This window comes from Micromys minutus, assembly GCF_963924665.1.
Source record: "Micromys minutus genome assembly, chromosome: 27".
NCBI classification, from domain to species: domain Eukaryota; kingdom Metazoa; phylum Chordata; class Mammalia; order Rodentia; family Muridae; genus Micromys; species Micromys minutus.
Genome location: NC_137962.1, coordinates 36,383,132 through 36,406,376, shown reverse-complemented (window position 1 = coordinate 36,406,376; position 23,245 = coordinate 36,383,132). Strand labels below are relative to the sequence as shown.

General features: G+C 50.3%; 1 protein-coding gene across 2 annotated transcripts; it reads right to left on the bottom strand.

The window, feature by feature from the left end:
• Positions 1-2,557: 2,557 nt before the first annotated feature.
• CENPM (centromere protein M) lies at positions 2,558-16,343 on the bottom strand. 2 transcript variants are annotated; one of them, XM_080939144.1, is made up of 6 exons: positions 16,241-16,343; positions 15,769-15,848; positions 13,132-13,224; positions 11,753-11,832; positions 11,222-11,313; positions 2,558-6,837 (listed from the first exon to the last, which is right to left on the bottom strand). In XM_080939144.1, exons 1-6 carry the CDS (start codon positions 16,295-16,297, stop codon positions 6,697-6,699), a joined length of 543 nt encoding a protein of 180 aa, XP_080795270.1. In that variant the 5' UTR covers positions 16,298-16,343; the 3' UTR covers positions 2,558-6,696. The 2 variants fall into 2 exon arrangements, with proteins under 2 accessions (XP_080795270.1, XP_080795271.1); XM_080939145.1 differs by lacking the exon at positions 11,222-11,313.
• Positions 16,344-23,245: the final 6,902 nt, after the last annotated feature.

Sequence of the window (23,245 nt, the reverse complement as noted above, 5' to 3'; positions counted from 1 at the left end):
TTTCAGCAAGCAGAGCCCTGGTAAAATCCACAGATTAGCAAGGGACCTCCCTGTCCCTGCAGTTCCTCTCCTAGGGCACGAGATGGTTCACACCGGAGCCTTGTCCGGCCCCTGCTGTATCAGGCTCTGGGGCCTGTGTTCTCTCCCATCCCTCAGTCTCACAAACAAGCTCTCTGGCTGGGAAATGCCAGAGGAAGCTGCCAGCTAGGAGCTGAAGCCTGGAGGTTTTTGGTGGGCCTCATGGTGGGTCATAGAGACCTCTGAGCTCTCAGGGCTAGGGGCTTAGGACAGCTGCAAGGGGCAGGGAAACTTGCCCTCCAGGCTAAGCACACTGGAAACAAACCTGGCCACTGCTGTGGGGGTGCTGTGTGAAAGGCAAGGGCACCCTTGTTTTGGATGGATGAGGTCCAGATGGAGTGTGAGGCCTGGTGTTTTGAGTGTGTCTCTCCCCGCCTTGTGCTTTAGTGGGAAGGGGCCTTTGGCTGCTTCAGATTGGAGACTGGATGGAGAGGCAAGGAGGATGCTCCTGTCCAGGCTAGGGGGTGATGCGGAGCTGATCATGGAGTGACGGGATCAAGGCTGGTAAGAGGAGATGCTGAGGACCCACACAGAAACCTGGTCAACCAGACTCTACGGGTTCCGGCCCATTGCCTGTCCATCCCTTTGCCTATGGGCCAGCAACCCCACAGCAGGAAGGTGTAGGCGTCAGGGTAGCTGCAAAGGAGAAGTGGGTGTGTGGGGGTGGGGTGGGTGTTAGTGTGGATGTACGGGGACATGGGGGGAGGGAAAGGGTATGGAGAGGAGCCAGCCCTTCTCATAGGACAGAGGCATGAAGGTAAGACCAGAAACTTCGCTGCAACCCTCTGCTCACACCCACCTCTGTCACTACTGGGGTGGCTGTTACTTGTCACTGTAAGGGACATGGAGCCTATGCACCGGGTATCTCAGCTTTCGTGTCAGACACTGGAGCTGATCAGACTGAGGTTTGTAGGAATCTAGGCAAGGCCAGGATAATGCACAGGGGCCACACCAAGGAAGCCAGCCTTGCAAGCGGGAGCTACTTCATTGCAGGATAAAGATCACTAGCTGCTCCCAGCTCCTACAGCAGACAGAGGTCACAGTCACAATTACAAAATCCTTCACCTCGGCCAGAGAGGGAGGTTTGATGTCTGGTAGGACAGGAGCAAAATTAGTTACTTGACACAAATGTTTGTCAGGCTTTTCCTAAGGGTCCCATTGAGACAGGCGCCAGACAAAGCCAGAGGCAGCAAAAGGCCTGTGGGATTCATCTCTGTGGTTTTTCCAGGTGCCTGACCTCAGCCAGATATTTTCACTTGAACCTCTGAAGTGGGGGCAGAGGCTGTGGTCCTTAAATCTCTCTGCTTGGATGGTTTGTTTTAATGGTTATGGAGAGAGATTTGGGGACTTAATGGTGTCATTCAGTTGAGAGAACGTTTGCCTAGCACGAACAAAGCTCTGTACAGACTAGGATACTGGAACCAACCTGTAGCCTCTGCACAGCACTGGGGAGGTGGGGGCCCAGAAGTTCAAGACTATCCTTTGACCCCATAATGGGTTTGAAGAGTTCATCTTGGGCTATATAAGACCCAGAGATCAAGAGAGGACAAGACCGGGGGCTGGAGAGATGGCTCAGTGGTTAAGAGCACCGACTGTTCTTCCAGAGGTCCTGAGTTCACCTCCCAGCAACCACATGGTGGCTCACAACCATCTGTAATGGGATCTGGTAAATAAATAAATCTTTAAAAAAAAAAAAAAAAAAAGCAAGAGAACAAGACTAGGAGGGGAAGAGAGCTCAAGGAAGCAGGAAATGTTAGGCTACACCTTTAACTTAATATATTGTTTATCTCTCTCTCTCTCCACAGGTCTTCTCTTTGTAGCTCTAGCTGTCCTGAAACTCCCTATGTAGCCCAGGCTGACCTTGAACTCAGAGGTGAGGTTCATCTGCCTCTGCCTCCAGAGTCCTGGGACTAAAAGTATGCCACCACCACCAGGCTAGTTAGTTTCTTTTTAATACTTATTTTATATGCACGTGAATCTGAATACACGTTTGTGCACAGTGTGTGTGGGTACACCCTCAGAGGCCAGAAGAGAGCGTAAGATCCTCTGGAGCTAGAGTTACAGACAGATGTGACTCACCATGGGAACTGAACTCAGGTTCTCTGGCGGAGCAGCCGGTACTCTTAACCAGCCCTGAGCTCACTCATTTTTAAGTTCATCCTTTTGCGTCACATAACATTACTAGCTTCTTATAAAGGAGTCGACTCAGAGATATGACGGACAGCAGCACAGGGCACAGTCTGGAGGTGGTGTGGCTTCTGTGTCCCCTCTGGGCTGGCTACCTTCTCAAGCCAGAAGCTCTTGTGTGTCACCTTTGACCATGAGATAATCAAGAAGTTAGTTTCAAATCCACTGTAGTGCTTGCGCATTTTCCTTTTTTTTTTTTCTTCTCTTTTTAACGCTATTTCTACATCTGTTTAGAACAGACAGGATCTTGCCATGGTACCGAGACTGGCCTCACCTCAAACTTCAGGGCTCAAGCAAGCTTCCTACTACCTCTGCCTCTTGAGCAGCTGGGCTACAGGTACATCCCACCCAACCTTTCACGCATTTAAAAGAAACAGTGCGATTTTTACTTCAATTTTTACTTGGGGTTGGGGGCAGGGCAAGAGGATGAGCCAGCGGGTGCAAAGGCCTTGATGGGGTCAGCATCCACCTGACTGCAAAGCATGGCCAGGTCCTTCACGCTTCAGAGCCAGGGTCAGGGAAGTAAGGCCACTCTGTGTCTATGGGACAAGCCCAGTGTACTGGGGGTGGGGGAGGCGGTCTCTAGGGACAGAGAGGCCTAGCCTCCCAGATCTGCATGTGAAACTGTTGAGACCTGAGGTGTCCGAGTTTCAATGTCAGTTTTAGCTTTAATACCTGCAGTCTTATTAAAAGCCCAGCACCACCACAGTGTCTGAGTTTGAAGCGGTGGCAGTCCCCCGAGCGCCCGTGCTCTGAAGACCACTCACACAGCCCCAGGTATACACGCAGAGGCTTTTTGTTCTTTTGAGACATGAGTCATAACATGGACTGCCCTGGGGCCTTCCCGGTGCCCATGATTCTCACACGTACCCTTCCAGCCCCACCCCATTTCTCAGCATCCAGTTCTCGGAGGCTCCCATCCTCTTGTCCTGTATCTAGTTCTGAGAAACAAGGACGATGTTGGAAAGTCCCCTTCAGTGGGGACAGAGGGGAGGACAATGTCAGGTGGGGGATCCAGCGCTGTCATTCTGTAAGCATGGCCTTGGTGTGGGGACACAGGTACTAGACAAGAGACCACAGACCTTCAGCCTCTTAGCTGCAGCAGGGGCCCAATAGGCAGCTGTGTACAGTGAGGCTGTGGAGGAATGGGAGCTTCCCTGACTTCGGGATGAGCTGTGGAGATGGTTTCTCACCATCTAGGAAGTACTATGCACCAGGCACCCACTAAGTTCTGCGGCAACAGGCAGCCATGGAGTCAAACTTCAGCAAGGAACCATTCTAGTAAGCCAAGAATAAGAAGAGTTGTGCAGATAAACCAGGGTACCAGGGAATGAGAGGTGCGGTTTTAGCTTTGGTAGTTACTTCAAGCTCCGTGAGAGATGCTGACTCAGCTGACCCCCAAACTCACCAGCAGGTTCCTGCGTAGAGTGTTGTGTTCTGTTTTGAATTTTATTTTTATAAACAGCACTGTGCACACAAATGGAGGTCAGAGGACCATTTGCAGGAGTGAGTCCTGGAGTGAAATTCAGGTCATCAGGCTTGGCAGCAAACACTCTTACCAGCTGAGCCATCCTGCCTTGCTGGCCCTGGCTCGGATCAGACAGGGGTCTCATGTAGCCCACACTGGCCTCAAAGGAACTATATAGTTGACGACCTTAAACCTCCTTTCCTGAGTGCTGGGATTACCGGTTTGAGCCACTACACCTGCACGTGGTGCTGTGGACTGCCATAGGGTTTCACACATTAGGGAAGCACTCTACCAACTGAGCTACCCCCTCCCCAACTGTATTAGTACCGTGCGTGGGAGGCCAGGACAAGTCAATGCGCTCTCTCCAAATGTGGGAGTCAGGCTCACCCAGAAAATGCTTCCACCCCACAAACCATCCCATCAGCCTCCCCCCTTTTATAAACTGATCTTATGCTGTAGCCCAGACTGGTCTGAGAGACCACTGTTCCTCTCACCACTGCTGGCTACAGAAGTGAGCCATGTCCAGCCAGGTGGAGGACACTGGGTACCATTCTGCAGCTCCCTTTTCTCTGTAGGAACAGCCCACCATCGCCACCACCAAGGCAGGGACAAGAAGTCCCACTAGACAGCTGCCGGGACACTTGGGTATCTGCATCCTCCTGCAGAGAGCTTTCCTGTAGAGGTAAAGACCTGCCCATAGCAGGCAGCCTAGCCCGAGGGGCCCTCGATGGAAATTAAGCTCTCAGGAGACTTAATCCTAGTGTAGATAGCAGACACCTGGTAGCTTCTAGGTTCAATGTATCCAAGCCACCCAACAACTCCACCTCAGCAGCAGGCCACAGTCCTGGGGACACCAGTGTCATGTTCTCAGTCAGACATGCGCCAGGAGCAACCACTCCCCGCTGTCCTCGGGAAGGTCTGAGGGCACCTGCTATTCGAGTGTCACTTGGCTCTGCTGTGCATCAGTGGCAGGCCAGCCCAAGCCCCAGAGAGGTGCCTCTAGTTCCAAGGTCCCTGCCAAGCTTGGCAGGGAGCTGGCAGCAGCCGCAGCCTCAAGCTCCCCCAACGCTTGGATGGCTCCCAGGCCCTTGCTGGAGAATGTGATGCCATTTCTCTTGTTAAATGGCACCAGGTGGCAAAGAAAATGTGGCACGGGGACCCAAGGCAGAGATGTACACATCGAGGTAGGAGAGGGGGAAGGGGCAAGAAGTGTGTCAGCAAAAGGTGACCCAATAGTGTCCCCATGCTTTCTCTAGCTCAGGCGCCACTCCAGCAGCCCTCCCACCCTTTGGGACCCAGGGTAGCAAGTGGTCTAGGGACAATGCTAATCCCCAAGAGGCAAGTGCTTTCAGAGAAGGCTGGCCTTCCAGTCCTGGCTCCTCTAGGGACAGTGCAATATTTTCATTTGCTTGCAGCCATTCCCTGGATCTGCCTGTGCTAGGCCCCTTGATGGGTGTCTTGTCAGGGTCCCCTGCTTCAGACCTGTGGTACTGACAAAGCGCCTTGGCAGTCTGCGGTGAAGTAAGGTTTTCAGCTCACACAACTGCTGCTTTCTCAGGCATAAACCCTTATGTTTCCATTTCAGGTCCTGCAGACCACACAGAACTAAGGACATGAAGCCTGAAATGGGGGGTCAGCAACCCTGCTGGGAGGACGGCAGGAGCGAGCTGCTGCTGCGTGAGCACAGCTCTGTGACTCACGAAGTACTCTGCAAGTGTCAGGTGACAGGTGTGGCTTCAGAGGAACCTAAGGTTCCTACTGAATAAAGGGATAAAGGGGGCTTCCTTCGAGACAGAAAGGTATGTCTAGCTTGGTGTGGTGTCACACGTCTTTAGTTCCAGCACTCAAGAGGTAGAGGCAGGTGGATCTGAGTTCAAGGACAGCCTGGTCCAGAACAGCCAGGCTACACAGAGAAACCCTGTCTTGAAGAAACAAAAACAGAACCCAACAACGAAACTCAGAGAGGTAAGTCTGACCCTAACATCATAGTAGGAGCAGGGCCTTGGGATGTTCTGGAAGGACCTCTAGTCCTTGTGACATCCCAAAGGGGGATAAGCTTAGGACTTGTCTCTCCTGCTCTCTCGGCAGCACCCCAGCTCCCGTGTATTAAGCCACTTTCTGAAGCATCGGCTGACAGGACCAACCCAGCTCTAACAACCTTCTCTTTGGATCCATGCGTGCAATGCCTCCAGCCAGCTTGCTGCCTCTCACACTCTGACCTTGCGGGCCTCATTCCTGATGAGTGTAGCTTTAAAAATCAGCTCAGTCACTGCCGGGCAGTGGTGAAACAAGCCTGTGATCCCAGCACTTCAGAGGCCATGGTGGGTGGATCTCTGAGTTCTAGGCCAGCCAGGACTACACAGAGAAACCCTGTTTTTGGTTTTGTTTTACGCATAACTGTTAGCTTGCTGAATGCCTAGCTGCTGCCGTGTAAGGCACGGCGCTGCCGTGTGATCTACCGGAGAGACCGCTGAGTCGGAGGGAGCAATGTGGTCTCAGGCAGAAAGCCGCCTGCCACTTCATTCAGTCCTCTCAACACGAGTCGAGCCTTCTCCACTTACACCAGGGAGACACAGCCAGGCTGTAAGGAAAGCAGGGCCAGCATATGACATTTCCCTGGGCTCCTGGAAGCCACGCTCTGCCCCCATAATTGCACTGAGTCAGTTTCTGCATCTGCAAAGCCAAAGTGAGGAGTGAGGCAGCTTCTTTCTTTCTTTCTTTTTAAGCCATGGCTCTTTGTTCCAAAATCTTAGGTGGATATATGATGTCAGACATTTGGAGACAGGGCCTCTGTGAGGTGTCCCAACTGCTGGTCTCTCTCCCCACTCCCCAGCCTAGCTTTCCCTGGTGGAGCTCAGTCCTGCAGTGAGCAGGCTGCCTCCGGGCCTGTCAGGCCCTGACTGGTCTTCACCAGCAGTGGCTGCTTATGGAGCTGGTACCAAACGTGTGGAGGGCAGCCGTGCTCACAGCTCCTTGGACGGGGGGTTCGTGGGGCTCTGCAGCAAGGACAGCAGGTTCAGTGCTGAGACGCCCGGCACGTGGCCAGCACAGATCTGCAACACACGCACCAGGCGCTGCGCCGTAGCAGCTCGGAAGCTTTCCACCTGCAGGGAAGAACAAAGAGCGCAGTGAGGGGGTGGCTGGCCCAGTGGCCATACTCAGTGAAGATTCTCAGAGCAGGAGGATGAGATGCAGGGGTACCTTATGGTCAATCCCTACCAGGCAGCTTCCTACCTCGTTCTTCAAACCCAGAGACACTGAGCCCTGATCAAGAGGAAATGACAAGCAAGACCAGTAAGGCCAAGTGTGCTGTCAAACACAGGGTCACAGAGGAGTTACTGCAGAGGCTGGACCTCAACCACTGCTAGTTCCAGCCACTGACAGGGACAAAAGGGTGGATGGACAGGATGTGCCACCTACAAATAATCCCTGTATTGGGGTGGGGGACCCAGGGGAGCTGGGGGTAAAGAAGCTGTCTGGGCCCTGAACCAATAAGTTCTGGGCAAGTAAGAGATACAGACATTTGCGGAAAAGCAAATAGAGTTCCACCAGTGGCCGAAGGGCACTGTCAGCCTGTCACTGACTCCCTGTAGCCTTGCCTCATCTCCATGGGCAGCGCCCTGCTACCAGCTGCCATGCTGGAAGCCTCTGTTGTCCCCTACTCATCTTCCTGTCATCTCACATCTGGCTACCAGCACATTCTGTTGACTGTCCGGGAAACAGCAAAGACTATGGGCCACTCCGTGTCACTCTCCCCTGGACACCAATGAATCCAGGCCACTGAACCCTCCCAGAAAAATCTCTAAACCTTGTCCTGGTTTCTGCCCTTTCTCTTTTCATCTCATAGCCAGAGCAAAGCCACATGCCTGCTGGCTCCAAACTTCAGCGGCTCCAGTTTTATTCCAAGTGAAAGCCAGAGTCTTTACTGACTCAGGACCTGACCCATCACTGCTGACACTTCCCACTGCTCCGTGCCCCCAGCACTCAGCTACTCCTGCCCAGGCCTCTCTGAGGACCTTCGACATACCAGCAAGCTCTAGGCCTCTGCACTTCCCACTCCTGACCAGTACTGTTCGGCCAGATAGCACCATGTCGGCTGCCGAGACTCGAACTCTTTCCCGCCTCGGTATCCATTCTACCCACAAAGCCACAGCCTCCGCTCCCAGACCAGTCACTTGTCTCTACACTGCGAACAAGGCAGCACAGCCAGGATGTAGACATGTAGACCTTACCGTTCCGTGCGGTGTCTCTCACGCAGTGCTGGGCAGGCACACTGTGCGTGTGAGACACTGAGTGCCACAGCTGCTGCCTGTCACTCAGGCCCTCTGCAGACATGCCCCGCCCCTTCTGACCACAGCCATGACTTTGTCCGTGTCACATGGGAAGACACACTCTGCCAGGCTGCCAGCCACCTCCCTCGATGCTGACCAGACAGGGCCAGCGTTTGCTTTGTTTGTGTCGCCAAACACTAGCTCAGGCCCTGTCGGTAGACAACTACCACTGGAGGATCACACACGTCCTAGAGCAGCGTTCTCATTCTCCCTAACACTGTGACCCTTCAACAGGCTTCCTCACGCTGTGCTACCCCACCATAAAATTATTTCACTGCTACTTCCTGTCATTTTGCTACTGTCATACATGATAATATAAAGATCTGATAGGCAGGAGGCACAGGCAGAGAACCACTGTCCTCGAAATGGGCTCTTCACCTGAAGGACGGAGGCCTGCAGTCTGGTCCCAGCTGCCAGTCAGAAACATACAGGGGCCTCTGCTCTCCTCTACACACTTGGCCCAGGGCTTTCCTTTCTTTCTTTTAAAAATTACATTTAGTTGGGGGGTATGGGGGAAGGCTGGCCAGTGGTGACCTTTAACCCCAGCAGAGACAGGAGGACCTCTGAATTGGAAGCCAACCTGGTCTATGAAGCAAGTTCCAGGACAGTCAAAGCTACACAGAAAAACCCAGGTACAAAGGTCAGAGGACAACTTGCAAAGAGTCCACTCTTTTCTTCTATATGGGTGCCAGGGACAGCACTCAGGCTGAGAGCAGTACCATTACCTGCCGAGCCACATCTCTGCTCTATTCCAGGCCTCCAGCAAGCCCCACGAGAAACTCAAAAACTGGTGTGGCCTGCCACCTCATGGCCATGTGCAAAACTGCAACGGCACCTGTCCGAGGTTAGCAGCCACCACAGCCACCACTTCCATTAAGAACAAAATAAAACTGCTGAGAAGTGGGTCCCAGGTGACTCACGGAAAGCAGGCCACAACGGGGAAACAGCTGCACACTAACCGGCTAGCCTAACTGACAACTGTGTGACTGAGCAGACGGCTCTTTGAGGAAAGCCTGGCACGGGAGACACTTCAGGTGTGCTGGGAGCACGGGGTGCCACCTTGGATCTTGTCAGGGATTCTAAAAACAACTGTTAACCAGTGCTCTGGTCTAGGGGTGACCTAGGGGGCAGTGTAACGACCAGAACACAGTAGTGATGAGGCTGGCCCTAACACGTAGTCAAAAGCATCAGTACCTCTTATGGGTCCGGTGTTCTGCATGCGTGTGTATCTATGCATGTGTGCACCTGGGTGCTAAGGGTAGAAAAGGACATCAGGTCTAGAGTTATAGAACAGTTGTGAGCGGTTACGTAGATGCTGAAAACCAAACTCAGGTCCTCTATAAGAACAGCACATGCTGTCAACCAATCAGCCAACAAGCCCCAGCATCACCGTATGTTGGTAGCTGCTAACTTAGCTATTCCTACTGACACTCTTGATTAATTCAGCTTAGTTTCAGCCATAGGTTAGTATGGTGCTGTGGGGGAGGTATGTGATAATTCTAGAATTCTGGTTTCTTTAAAAAAAAAAAAAAAAAAAGACAAAAAAAAATTTACAGAAACACAAGGATGTTTATGTCTTAATCCCAAGTGTGAGGATGTCGGGCTGCTTTGGACTGTCCACAGCAGCTGACTGTGATTTGCCTCCTGCTCTAGCAGAGTTTTTTCGTGGTTTTCCCAGCTGCAGATAGTTTCTGCGATTGTATGATGTTTGGAATTCTGGGAACTTTTCAGAGGGTAGATAAATGCTAGAGCCCAAGGGGCGGGGTGGGTGGTGATGTCGTTAAGGGAGATTGGTTATAGTTTGTTAGCAGTCATGCTCGAAGAAGAAACAAGAAGAAATTGGACTCAGAGATCTCTATCTCCCTTCCCCCCTCTGTCTTTTCTATCTACTGATAAAGGGGAGGAAAAAGAACGCACAAAGTAGCCAAGACTGGCTGAAGACTGGCTGAAGCTGGCTGAAGGGAGGGGGCTCAATTCTACTTCGAATCTAAGTTTACAGATTGCCTGAATTCTGCCATCATGGGTATAGTCTACATACCCCAGAGCACAGGATGTGTGGGGTGCTGTCCTGACTTGGTTCTCACTGAGACACTTTGTCTTTGGGAAAAGGTGCTAGATCCAGAATGTAACTGTTCAAAACAAAACTTGAAATTAACAAGAAGATCCCTTGGAGCAACTGAGCAATCAGGTCCCTGGGTAGGACAGCTGAGGCCCAGAGAACCCTCAGTAATTCTCCTGGGGAGCAAACATTAGCTCCTGATGTACAAGCAGCGTGCACTTCTGGGGCTCCAGAGTTGTCTCAGTGAGTAAGTGTGTTTTCTGTACATACACATATCCAGATCCTAGCACACATGTCAATGCTGGGTAGGGCTGTGCATGCCAGTAACTCTACCGCTGTTAAGGGAAGGGAGCCGCAGAGGCAGGCAGGAGGATTGCTGAGTCTCACTAGCCATCAGTCTAGCTTCATGTTCAGTGAAGACCCTGCTCAAGGGAATTAGGCAGCTTGAGATAAAGGACACCTGATATCCTTCTCTGGCTTCTGGGCACGCACAGGTACATGATCCACCACACAGTGTGCATACAACATGCACACAAAATAAAAATAGAGACAGAACGGGAGAGGGAGGGACCGGGAGGAGGGGTAGTGAGTGGAATGCGAAGTGAATAAAAAAAGACAACAGAGGGAGAAAATGCACACCTGCCTTCTACGGCCAGCCAGGCCTCACTTGGTGAGGACGCGTACAGAAACTAATCAGAACGGAAGCTATACACCCAGCGACCTAACAGCCCATCTAACAAACGCTGCTTTTACTTGCTGTGTCCTGTCCTGTGACACTATTCCGTGACACTACAGATGAGGTCTGCACGCTGAAGGGCAGGAAGACACCAGGATATGCAGGTTCATGAGACAGAAACAACACCTTATCTCCTAAGACCCGATCCTCCAACAGGAGAGTAAGCTATTTACAGGGACTACCAAACACACAAGACTCGAGCTAAGCCTCAAACCACGGTTACATGCTTCACCTTACCAGGTGGCATCTCAACTGGAGACTTGGGGACTGTTCAGGAAGCAGTCCTGATAGGCTCACTGTCTGCCATCCGCCCTTTCCTTGTACTGATTTATAACCCTGGCCGCAATGAGCAGGGTCCTCACCTGTAGATCACAGAAGAGCAGGGGGCTCCGGTAGGTGTGGGCCAGTTTTGTAACTGTGTTCCGGTGAATGCTGCAGTGACTCTCCTGTCCGGCTGCAAAGAAGCCAGGCACACTTCAGACTACGTCCGCCCACCCGAGAGCCGCCTACCCCTGCTTCCCAAGGGCTGCGATTAAAGGTGTGTGTCACCACCGCCCACCTTCAAAAGTACATTCTTGAATGGGGCTGGAGACATGGCTCAACAGTTAATAGTACTTAACCATTCTTCCAGAGGACCCCACCTATGGTGGTTCAGAACCACCCGCAACTGTCTGTAACTACCATTCAAGAGGATCCCATACTGTCTTCTGACCTCCTCAGGCCAAAAGACTCATATATATATATATATATATATATATATATATATATATATAAAAACTAAAAAAAAGTTAGGAGTCAGGTAAGGAGACCCTCCCTGCAGGCCGCTTCAGTAAGGGTCTGTAAGTGCTGCCGTTCTAGCTAGGTGGGGTGCAGCTGAAAGGGGCCAAACTTACCCCCTGTGACAAGGAAGTATACTTTCCCCAGGAAGAAGCTGATGTCCACATGGTTCAGAGACTCTTCCACTTTCTGGAGGCTGCGATGGACAAGCATTCCCTGAACTTTTTTTTTTTAAAGTTGTTGTTGTTATTATTATTTTAAAGTGTGTATACGCAGGAGCCTGCATGAATTTTAGGTACACAAATATAGGGGTCTGTGGAGGCCAGAGGCATTGGATCTCCTGGAGTTGGATTTTCCGAAGGCTGTGAACCTCTTGTGGGTGAGGGAACCAAACCTTCATAACCACTGAGCCACCTGTCCAACTTCATATACTGTTTTAAAATGTAGTTTTACTTAGAGGTGCAGGGTTTTACTTTATTTTTTAGTTTTGCTCAGAGAGAAGTTCATGAATGCTTATAAAATAATCAGGCCAGCAAATATGAACACGCATGCACCCGCACACACACAAATAGTAAAAATCCTTCTTTTGGGGCTGGAGACATGGCTCAGTGGTTAAGAACACTTGCTGCTCTTCCAGAGGACCCAGGTTCAATTTCCAACACCCATTAATGGCAGCTCACAAGTGTCCCTAACTCCACCGCCAGGAGGTCCAATGTCCACTTCTGGCCTCGGTGGCCCTGCATGAATATTATACAAAGAGTTATATGCAGGCAAGATACCGGTACACATAAGGGTAAAACACTCTTAGCTCCACCCCTACGCTGCCAATTCTCCACAAGAAACTTGTCAATTTGGGGTGTAATTCTTAGAGGACTCTGTTTTCATGTGCAAATACAGTGGTAGTAGTATTTTTCTCAAATACTGTTGTCCTATGTGCTGCCCAACTCCTGGCTGCTGTAGTTTTGATATGGTTTGCTGACTGTATCATGTGCTGAAGTTCAATCCCCAGTGTGAAAACCTCAGGAGAGAACTTGCCCACAGTGTGCAAGGGCCTGTGTTCTGCCACCTGCGCTCCAACCAAAATAAATAAAACCAGAGCAGGAATTTGGGCTCAAAGGTTAAGAGCACAGACTCAAGTTTGCATCCCAGAACCCACACATGGCAGCTCACAGCTGTCTGGAACGGCGCTAGCAGCTTGCAGGATACTTACTTTTGCCCCCCAATCCCCAGTTACTAGGCATGCCCTATGATGCCCTCAGTAAACACAGGCATACGTGGGCTACGAGGCAGGACTGTTTCCTTTTCTGTTGCTAGTTGTACATAGGTCTCAGGGAACATTAACTAGGTGAATGGGTGGCAATGTCGTGATTTGTCTTTCAAACTCTGCAGACCCCGCCCCCTTTTCCCCAAGCGCCTCCCACTGCCTCCTGCCTTCCCCTCACAAGGTTTACTGTTCTAGTACTTGCCCGAGCTAGAATCCTGTGCTGGCTCTCACCTGTATTTGCTGTGAAGGTTAATCACAAACACAATCAGATCAATTCGGGGCCGGTTCACACTGGAGGGCAAAGGGAGGGAGTTGGCCAAGTGGCTGAAAAACAAGACATTGCAGGAGTGGACACATATACCCAGCTCACAGTGACCGGTCACACATTGATTGGCCTTTATAGGGAAAGAAGCTGCCTCCAAAGGAGCCCAGCAGGATGGAGCCAGTTCTGCACAAAAACCTCTCTGGACAGATTCCTTCTGCCAGAGAGGCTGTTAATGACCACCACCATGCTAAAAGGACTCTAACCCTGGCTTGGTGGGAGACCAGGCTCAGGGGAGGGGTGCTGGATGGAGGTGGTGAGATTAGACTGAATCCCTTTAGTATGAGGCAGACATGGGGGTCCATCTAGTTTTTCTTTTAATTAGCTGGCTGTGTGCCCTCTGCTAAGTCTTTATTTGGGCTTGATCTCTGGTTGCCAAACACCTACCTGAAGGCTTTTCTTGAATTCTGCCCCCCATTCTTTGTATATTTTGCATTCTCTTTTGTTTTCTTTTCTCTTTAAAAAAAATTACTATTTTTTAAACATAAGAGTGCTCTGTTTGCATGTGTACCTATATGCCAGAAGAGGACAACAGATCCCTTCGTGATAGTTACGAACCTCCACGTGATTGCTGGGAATTGAACTCAGGACCTCCGGAAGAACAACGGTGCTCTAAACTGCTTACCAGCTGTGATGGTTTGCATATGCTTGGCCCAGGGAGTGGCACTATTAGAAGGTGTGGCCTTGTTGGAAGAAGTGTGTCACTCTCAAGGTGGGCTTAGAGACACTTCTCCTAGCTGCCTGAGGCTGCTCAGACTGATGAAGATGTAAAACTCTCAGCTCCTCCTGCACCATGCCTTCCTGGATGCTGCCTTGATGATACTGGACTGAACCTCTGAACCTGTAAGCCAGTCCATCATTTAAATGTTGTCCTTATAAGACTTGTGTTGGTCATAGTGTCTGTCCACAGCTGTAAAACCCTAACTAAGACATCATCTTACCCCCACCTTCTTTTTGAGATAGAGCCTCTTTATGTAGCTCTGGCTGTCCTGGACCTTGCTATGTAGAACAGGTTTATTGAACTCAGAGATCCTCCTGACTGTGCCTCTCAAGCACTAGGATTAAAGGCATGCACCACCATGCCAGGTCTTTGAAAAACAAACAAACAAAACCGTCTTAGATTATAATTCAAGGAACATCAAAAGTGTAACAACATTCATTTCTTAAAAAATGTCATTCTTTTTCAAAGATACATATTTTAGACATGAGCCCATATCTGCCTCATATCAAAGGGATATGTGGCCCAGCTGTGGCCTCTAACTTTCTTCATTGAAGTTAATCTTTGAACCCCTGATCCTTTTGCCTCTGACTCCTGTGCTGGGACTATAGGCTTGTGCCACCATACCTACAAAAAAATTACATAAAACATCCATTTCCCTTTTCCAGCTTCTTTGGTAGCTGAAATTACAAGCACGCTATTCAAAGGAGAAATTTGAAAATCCCCTTCTGAGTTATGAGATTGGACTGGTGTTAATATGTTTCTTATTCTCAAGCCTAAAAGCTCAGTGAGGTTAGAAAAGGGAAAATACACATAAATTACTGTTCCTCCAAATGTGTGTGTATGGCGCAGCCACTAAAGAATTCCTCGAAGTTTGTTGCAGGTATACCATGCCAGAACCTACCAACAGTGAAGATTTCGAATTTTTGCTACTTTCTACTTTACTTCTCTGAACCAGCTCACTAAACTTTGCTCAGAAACCCCTGCTCATCAGTGAACACAAAATCTCTGTTCTTAGAAGTTGATTGTGTATGGTTTAGAGGATGGGGACCAGAAGCAAGTAAACAGGTGGGCAGATAACTTCTTTCAGTGTTTTAAAAAGTTTGTTCTATGTAGACCAGGCTGGCCTGGAACTGGATATGTAAGAGAATGGCCTGGAGCCTCCTGCCTCTACCTCATAAATGCTGTGATTAAATATTTATGTATGGAGTACTCTATCTGCATGCCCATGCAGAGGGCATCAGATCCCATAACATGGTTGTGAACCACCACGTAGTTAGTTAGTTGTTGGGAGTTGAACTCAGGACCTCTGGAAGAGTAGACGGTGCTCTTAACTGCTGAGCCATCTCTCCAGTCCTTGTTTGCAATTTCTTAATTGGGTTGAGGTAGGAAGTCAGGCCCACTCACTACAAGAGACACCATTCCCTAGGAGAGGATCCTGAATTGTCTTGTGTGGAGAAAGCCGGCTAAGCACTCCCTGTGTGTGCATTGCTTCCTCCTGACTGTGGACATACAGTGACCAACTGACTTTGAAATTCCCGAAACATTGACTTCTTCAGCAACGAGCGAGCCAAATGTGTCCTTTCTCCCTTAAGTTGCTTTTTTTCAGGGTATTTTATCACAGCAAGAGAAGAAACCCAAACACACACCTCCCCCGTTGTTTTTGACGTACGTGTGAGTTATGAACGTTTGCAGAAAACCTGTACAGAAGCCAGCTCCGCAACTGCGGTCAGGGTCACTGAGGACTGACGGCAGCTAGGAGCTGGGTCCTCTCTCGAAGGCTCCCTTCCCTTAGGCCAGCCCAGAGTTTAAAACCTCAGCAACTTACACCCTCAGCTCGGACGCACAGTCGTCTTTGAGCATCGACTCCGCCAGCTGCTGCAGAAGCGCATCCTCCGTGCTCACCATCTGCCGAGGGAGAGAACCAGGCAGGTGGAGACCCGGGCAGGGCAGCTCCTCTGCTTTGAATCCCTCCTGAGGGTACCCACTGAGCTAGAAGCGGCTCTGAGGCCGCCATTTCCCGAGACGAGGACCTCTAGAGAGCCATCCGCGGAGGGACCGCCCGGCCTCTTCCACAAAACGCGGGAAAGCCAAGTTCGGATTGAAACGCCCACTCAGCCTGTTGTGTAAAGCCAGTCGCGCGCCTATTGGTGGAGGCGTCCATCAGCCTCGCGAGCCGCCGCTCCGATTGGTCCAGAGCAATGCACCCACCCGCCCGCGCTGTCTGAGCACGCTGAGGCTGAGGAAGCGCACCGGCCTAGGCTGCGGGAAGCTGGCCCAGGGGCGCTGCCCTCACCTACCAAGACGGTAGCCCTGTTCAATTCGGGCAGCTTGTCCATCGGCCTCAGCACCGACATCCCAGCGGCAGCCGAGCCACCCGGCTAAGCGCACGGACCTTCAAACTGCCGCAAGTCCCGCCTCCAGTGGGCCGGGCGTGATACGCATGTCTGGGCGTGGCTTCTGGGCTACTACTCTTAAAGGAACCGCTACCTCTCTGCCCCGACCAAAGATTTTCAGTTTGATTTTTAATTTTTTTTCTTTTATGGGTATGGATGTTTTGCCTACTTGTGCACCATTTGCACAGTGCCTCGGAAGAAGACGTCATGCGGATACTCAGAATCCAGCTTGGGTCCTCTGGAAGAGCACTTAATAGTTGGGTGTCTCTCCTGATAAGTACAGCCTAAGTTTCTCCACCCTGAGGGTGTGATCTCTCTCTCCCTTGGTCTTGGGACTCCTTCCCTCTCCCAAGTACCAGGACTATATACTGGTTACATATGTATGTGTAAGGGTCCAAGATTCCCTGAAGAATGATACTCTGGACTCAAATAGTATGTAACCTCAGAGTGTTTTATTTCACAGAAGTCCAGCATGCTGGGGTCTCCCATTACCAGCATAGAGAGACACCCAAGTGAGCTCAGAGGCCTGATTTCAAGCACACTAGGGGATTGGGGGCGGTAGGTGACCTATATTTTGCTCCATCTCTAAGGTCATTCCATTACTGGAGCATGGGGCCTGGGAACTGAGGTCTGGAAACTGTTGCTGACCCACTGTCCTTGCCTCAGGCCAGGTGGTTGGGCAGCCTCAAAGGGCAGGGCAGTTTCTGACTAGCTGCCTGAAGCCTGTTTTGTTTTGTTTTTTCTATTAACTGACTTACCTGGGCTGGCCTGAACTTGCCCAGTTCTTAGGCCTAGTCTCCCAAAACTGCCAGTTGAAGCCAGGCAGTTAGGGTAAAGGTCTTAAGGCCACACCCACAGTGACACACCTACTTCAACAAGGCCACACTTTCTAACAGTGCCGCTCCCTGGCCCAAGTATATACAAACCATCACACCTACTAAGCCATTTTTCCAGCCCATACCCCCTTCCTAAGAAGGTATTTTGGCTCTGGCACCAGACATATAACTGGATAGGCCTTTAGGTTAACTGCTTCATTTATGGTATTCCTGCCTGAAAGCTGGCTCCATTCTTAAAGTAGTTCAGAATAAAAACTTGACATGACTCTTTATTTTTTTTTAAGGAAAAAAAAATTCTCACTCTGTATACAGCAGATGACCTTAATTCTTTATGTAGCCCAGGCTGGCCTCTCCCTCCCGAATGCTGGGATTACCACTGTGCTACACCAAGCCCAGGTGTTTGGTGGTTCATGGGTCGGCTTTAGGATTCACATCTAGTGCATTAGCAAGTGTGTTTTCTCCTTTAAAGATGCACTCCACCGCTTCAGCCATAACTAGGGCTGCTGCTGTCCTCTGTCATGTGGGCTGCCTCCCCTGCTCCTGGCTCTCTGCAAGCTTCTCAGGGTAGCCAGCCCTTCTCCTAAGAGCATCTGGGTCCCTTGGAGACAGATATCAGAGCCCACGACTTCCTTGATCTAACCAACCTATGAGTCCCATCTCGCTGTGCTGCAAATATTGGTCACGACCCCCATGTGTCCTGGCCCCTGACGAGCTCCCTGACCTTGCCTTTGCCCTCACCAAAAGCACCTCCGGCCACCATGCTGTCCTTGTGCAGGAAGGATCTCGGTCCCTCCTGTTCCCTTGGAGTGAAATCTTCCAGTTTGTCAGGATGTGTTCACGGAGACGCCTGTTCCAGTGTCAGCTTATCACGAGGGCTTTCTCCCTCGAGTGGCTTTCGCTTTGTTTTTGAGACAGGATTTTACTCTGGGTGCCCAGCTCTGGGCAATCAGCATTTTGGAATGCTGGATTATAGGCAGAGGCTGCCATGCCCAGGGCGAGGGCTTTCCTTTTTAATTATATTTTTCGTGCTTCTTGTTCACTGTGGGGGTACCCATGGGCACGAGTACCACGGCTCGTAAGTGGACACCAGAAGATGACGGTCAGGAGGTTGGTTCTTTCCCTCCACCCTGTAGGTCCCGTGTAATGAACTTAGATTATCAGAGGCTGGCTGCAAGCATCTTTACCCATGAGGCTGTCTCACTGACCCATTTTTTTTTAAATGTTCTTATTAGCATATATTAGTTAAATGTAGTAATGGGTTTCATCGTGACATATTTTTAAATGTATGTAAGCATTTTGGCCCCTCCCACTCCTAGCAACTTTCCTCCTCTTCTTAAGTAGTTCCCAGAGGGGTCCTTCTTCTTCTTCTTTTTTTCTCCATTAATTTGTTTATTCACTTTACATCCCCAATCACAGTCCCCCCCCAACCCTCATCCTCCCAGGCCATCCTCAAAAAGCTCCTCCCCTCTCTCCTCCCCTTCTCCTCTGAGAAGTGGGAGGTCAGTCCTGGGTACCAACCCACTGCAGGACTAGGTGCATCCTCTCCAACTGAGGCCAGACAAAGTAGCCCAGTTAGGGAAACAGAATCCACAGGCAGGCAGCAGTGTCAGGGACAGCCCCCACTCCAGTTGTTGGGGAACCTACATGAAGACCAAGCTGCACATTCTACAATTATGTGTGTGAGTGTGTGTGTGTGTGTGTGTGTGTGTGTGTAGGAGGACCCAGGTCCAGCCCATGTATGTTCTTTGGTTGGTGATTCAGTCTCTGAGAGCCCAGAGGAGTCTTTGTTAATGTCCCTTTCTAAAATAACACCTACCTCTGCTTCCCAGGCTTTCCTGTTTCCAATCTGCTTTCTGCACGGCATTTATCTTGACGTCATTTTCACGAACTTCAGCATCCGAGAGTCTGCTCTACTTACACAGGGATAATCTAGCTCATTCCTGTCTGCAGGAAGCTACCAGAAGGCAAGAGCTTCCAGGAAGAGATAAGGCACGCACAGCTTTATTTACTTTACGGAAACTGTGAGCTGGCTCAGATGGCAAAGTGCTTGTCTCAGACATTCAAAGCTCTGGGTCTGGTCCCCAGAATGACAAAAAAAAAAAAAAACAAAAAAAAACAACCCAGGATGTGGGGCACACACCTATGACCACAGCACTCGGAAGGTAGAGGCAGGAGGGTCAGAGGGTCAATGTAATCCTCAGGTACATAGTGAGTTTGGAGCTAATCTGGAACACATGAGGCCTTATCTCTAAAATCAAATCAAATAAAAAGCAGCAGTTATCGTTACTTTCTCATGTCTGTTCAGCTCCACACTGGTCCATTGTGACAGATATGTTGGTCTCTCTGGCTCTCTTCTTTCCTTCTTTGTCTCTCTCTGTCTCTCTCTCTCCTCCTTTCCCCCCTCCCCCCTCTTTCCTCTTTCCCTACGGTACTTTCCTGGCCAGTCTTTGTAGTCAGTGAACTGCTTGAGAGCAGCTTCCCAGTAAACCTGCCTTTACTATATTCTAATCTGGTTTGTACTGGCTCATTTCACCAGCGAAGAAGTAACCTATCGTCTGGCACTTGAGAGACAGAGGCAGGTAGATCAAGGCCAGTGTGGTCTACATAGTGAGTTCCTCAATGGGCAGGGCCACACAGTGATGTTCCTAAAATCACATCAATAAAAGGAAGCTGCTAAAAAAGCAGGGTGTGGTGATGCAAACCTCATACTTAGTGAGGTTGTGGGTTCTATCTTGTCTTAGTCATGGTTTCTATCCCTGCACAAACATCATGACCAAGAAGCAAGTTGGGGAGGAAAGGGTTTATTCAGCTCACACTTCCACACTGCTGTTCATCACCAAAGGAAGTCAGGACTGGAACTCAAGCAGGTCAGGAAGCAGGAGCTGATATAGAGCCATGGAGGGATGTCACTTACTGGCTTGCTTCCCCTGGCTTGCTCAGCCTGCTTTCTTATAGAACCCAGGTCTACCAGTCCAGGGATGGCACCACCCACAATGGGCTGGACCCTCCCCACTTGATCACTAGTTGAGAAAAATGCCTTACAGCTGGATCTCATGGAGGCATTTCCTCAACTGAGGCTCCTTTCTCTGTGATAACTTCCAGCTTGTGTCAAGTTAACACACAAAACCAGTCAGTACACATCCTTAGTAACAAAGGAAGAAAAAATTGGTCCAATGAGGTGGCTCAGCAGGTAAGGGTACTTGCTGTTTCAGACCTAATAACTGGAGTTCACTTCCTAGAACTCGTGTGGTGGAAGAGAACTGATTCCTGCAAGTTGACCTCTGACCTGCACACAAAGAACACAGCATGGTACACAAATATAATAAAAGAACAATATACAATGAAATAAATAATTATAAAAAGATCTATAGGTATAATGGGGTCATTTCCCCTGGTGTACTTGAAGTTTAAAAATCCCCTAGACCCTCGAGGGTGTTCATGGAATTCAAGCTGAAGGAGACACCTTACCAGCTACAGACTATCTATAACCACGGTGCAGAGGTGGGGGGCAGAGAATCTGGGTTTACAGCTTGAGTCTCATATGCCCAATCTTGCCTTTGACTTTGGATCCAGCAGCTTCCCTTGTCTGGGTCTGGGCTGACCCATAGTCAAGTAGGCCGACATCCACTCAGCAGTAAGGCTGGCCGGGGCTGTTAGTGCCTGGGGATCTGTAGAAATAAGGCAGAAGGGGGTGAGGCAGCTGTCAGAGGCAACTCTGAAAGCAGTGCCTTCCTTGGCGGTGGGTTCATTGAAATGAAGGACTGAAAACAGTGTGTGACCAAGAGCAAGAGATCCACGAAGCCAGCCCATACTGGCTCCCAGTTCTCTGTTCGGGTCATCACTTCATAACACAGAACCCTCATTAATACTGCCCGTTCCCGTGGGTGTGTCTCTGTCCACTTGCGGGACACCATAGTCCGCCCTGGGTTTCCTCTCCTCTGCCTACCATCCCTGCTAGGTGACTCTCATCCTCCCTGAATTCTGCCCTCCCCGTCATCCGTCCGTACCACGTGTACAGTAAAGGGATCCAGAAAAGAAAGCTGGTTGCCAGGGCAACAGAGGATAAAGCCCTTGTTCTGTCTGGCTGCTGATTGGCCGAGATCTGTCCCACCTCCTGCTATCCTGAATGTGGGGGTGCAGAGAGAAGGGTCTTTGATAGTAAGGAGAGGTATCAGGGTGCTCAGCCAGCCCAAGCCTGCTGCCTCTAGGCCCACTCAGAGGCCTTCAGACCAGACAAACTCCATCTCCCGTGGGAGTAGTATCCTGTCGCTCTCTGCCTCTAGCTCCCACAGTGGCCACAGATGGCAGTGTCTCTGGGGACAGCAGCTGCGACTGAGTCCACAGGCTGAGGCATCTAGCTCTGTGCAGACTGCAGAGCGGGCATCTACGGGTATGAGGTGAGTCTGCAGGCATGCCGTGTTGCTAGTGGCTTGGGAGACAGGGAGTGGGGGGCTCTGCAACCTTCATACTGTCCCAGGCAGGGCCTGAGCTGAAACAGGCTTGGCAATGTTCTTAGAGACAGTCTGGCGATGGACACAGCCACCCAGCCATTGAGCATACGGAAGCTGCAGCCAGAGGGTGAGGAGTGGTCCAAGGTCACAGAGATGGCTCGTGAATGTTTTTCCTCTTTTTATGCTGGTCCCCCAAGAAACCAGGAGAAGGTCTAGAAGTCCTCTGTTGCCCCAGAATGCAAGGATTCTTGTTCAGAGTATTAGGAAGGTAGAGGGACTCCAAGCTCTGCACCGCAGAGCTACAGTATTGCTTATGACATAAACACTGCTTTGTCTCAGACCCTCATTCTGACAGTTAAGTTCTGTGCTGTCCTGGGGGCCCTTTCTCTCCCATGCCACCGCAGCATCAGCAACCAGCAATTCCGCGCTCTTTATTTGGCTCTCCAGAAAGGACGATGCTGGGAGGGTGCTGGGCCCTGCACCCTGTCTCCACCTCTGCCTGTCCTGACTCAAGACAGTAACGGCCCTTTAATCCATCCCTCCAGAAATAGGCCACCTTTAACAACATCTCTCCCTCCCACAAGGTTACAGAAGACCTGGGAATGGAGGGATGGGGGGCAGGAGAAGCTGCAGTTTGGAGGTTAGAATAGTGGAATTTCTCTTGAAGCTGCCCTGGAGGTGATTCTGTCCACTTCCCCCCCCCACCCCCCCAGAAACCTCAGTGGATCATTTCCTCAGGCTTGGGAAGCTTCTCCCTGTGGTATGGGACCCAAACCTCAGGCCATCACTGGGAATGGGCTTCTGGCTCTGCCACGTCTCAGTTGGGTAATCCTTTGTAAAGTAGCTTCTGTTTTGTCCTTGGTCTATGGGCAGTAACACCCAGTCAATATGACCTGGCTAAGCTCTGTGGAAATGCTGTCCCAGCCAAGTATGCACCAGGGGACCATGCTTTCCCAGATCTAAGGAAGGTGTAGGGGTGAACCCTGCATCTTTCTATACCTGAACGTGGTTGGCTACATGAAAGTCTGCCCAATAAACAAAGATCAAAGAACAGTCTGGGGAAATAAAAACAGACATAAAGATGAGGGTTGCAGGGCAGCCAGTGATTGGTATTCAGTTTTGTGAGAGCACCCAGAATGGGTCATGAGGTAGAGATGCTGGCAGAGGGTAGTTGGTGGTTTTTTTTTTTTTTTTTTTTTTTTTTTTTAACTTTTCTATTGCTGTCACAAAAAAACACCATGACCAAGGAAACTTAGAAAGTAAGTTGGGCTCGTGGTTTCAGAGGGGTAGAGATCATGAAGGTGGAGCAAAGGCAATGGTGGCAGGAACAGCTGAGGGCTCTCATTTTGATGCATAAGTAGGAAAGAGGAGGGTGGGATTGGGAATAGTGTGGGCTTTTGAAAACTCAAAGCTGGTCCCAGTGACACACCTTCTCCAACAAGGCCACACCTCCTAATCCTTCCCAGACAGCTCCACCTACCAGGGACTAGCCTCTGGGAACCATTGTCATTTAAGCCATCACAGGGACAGAGTCTAAAGAGCCTGGGTTCACATGGCTATTATGAGTCACGTTACATGTCCCCTTCCATGTACCTGCTCTCTCTCCCTTTGTGGCTTCTTCA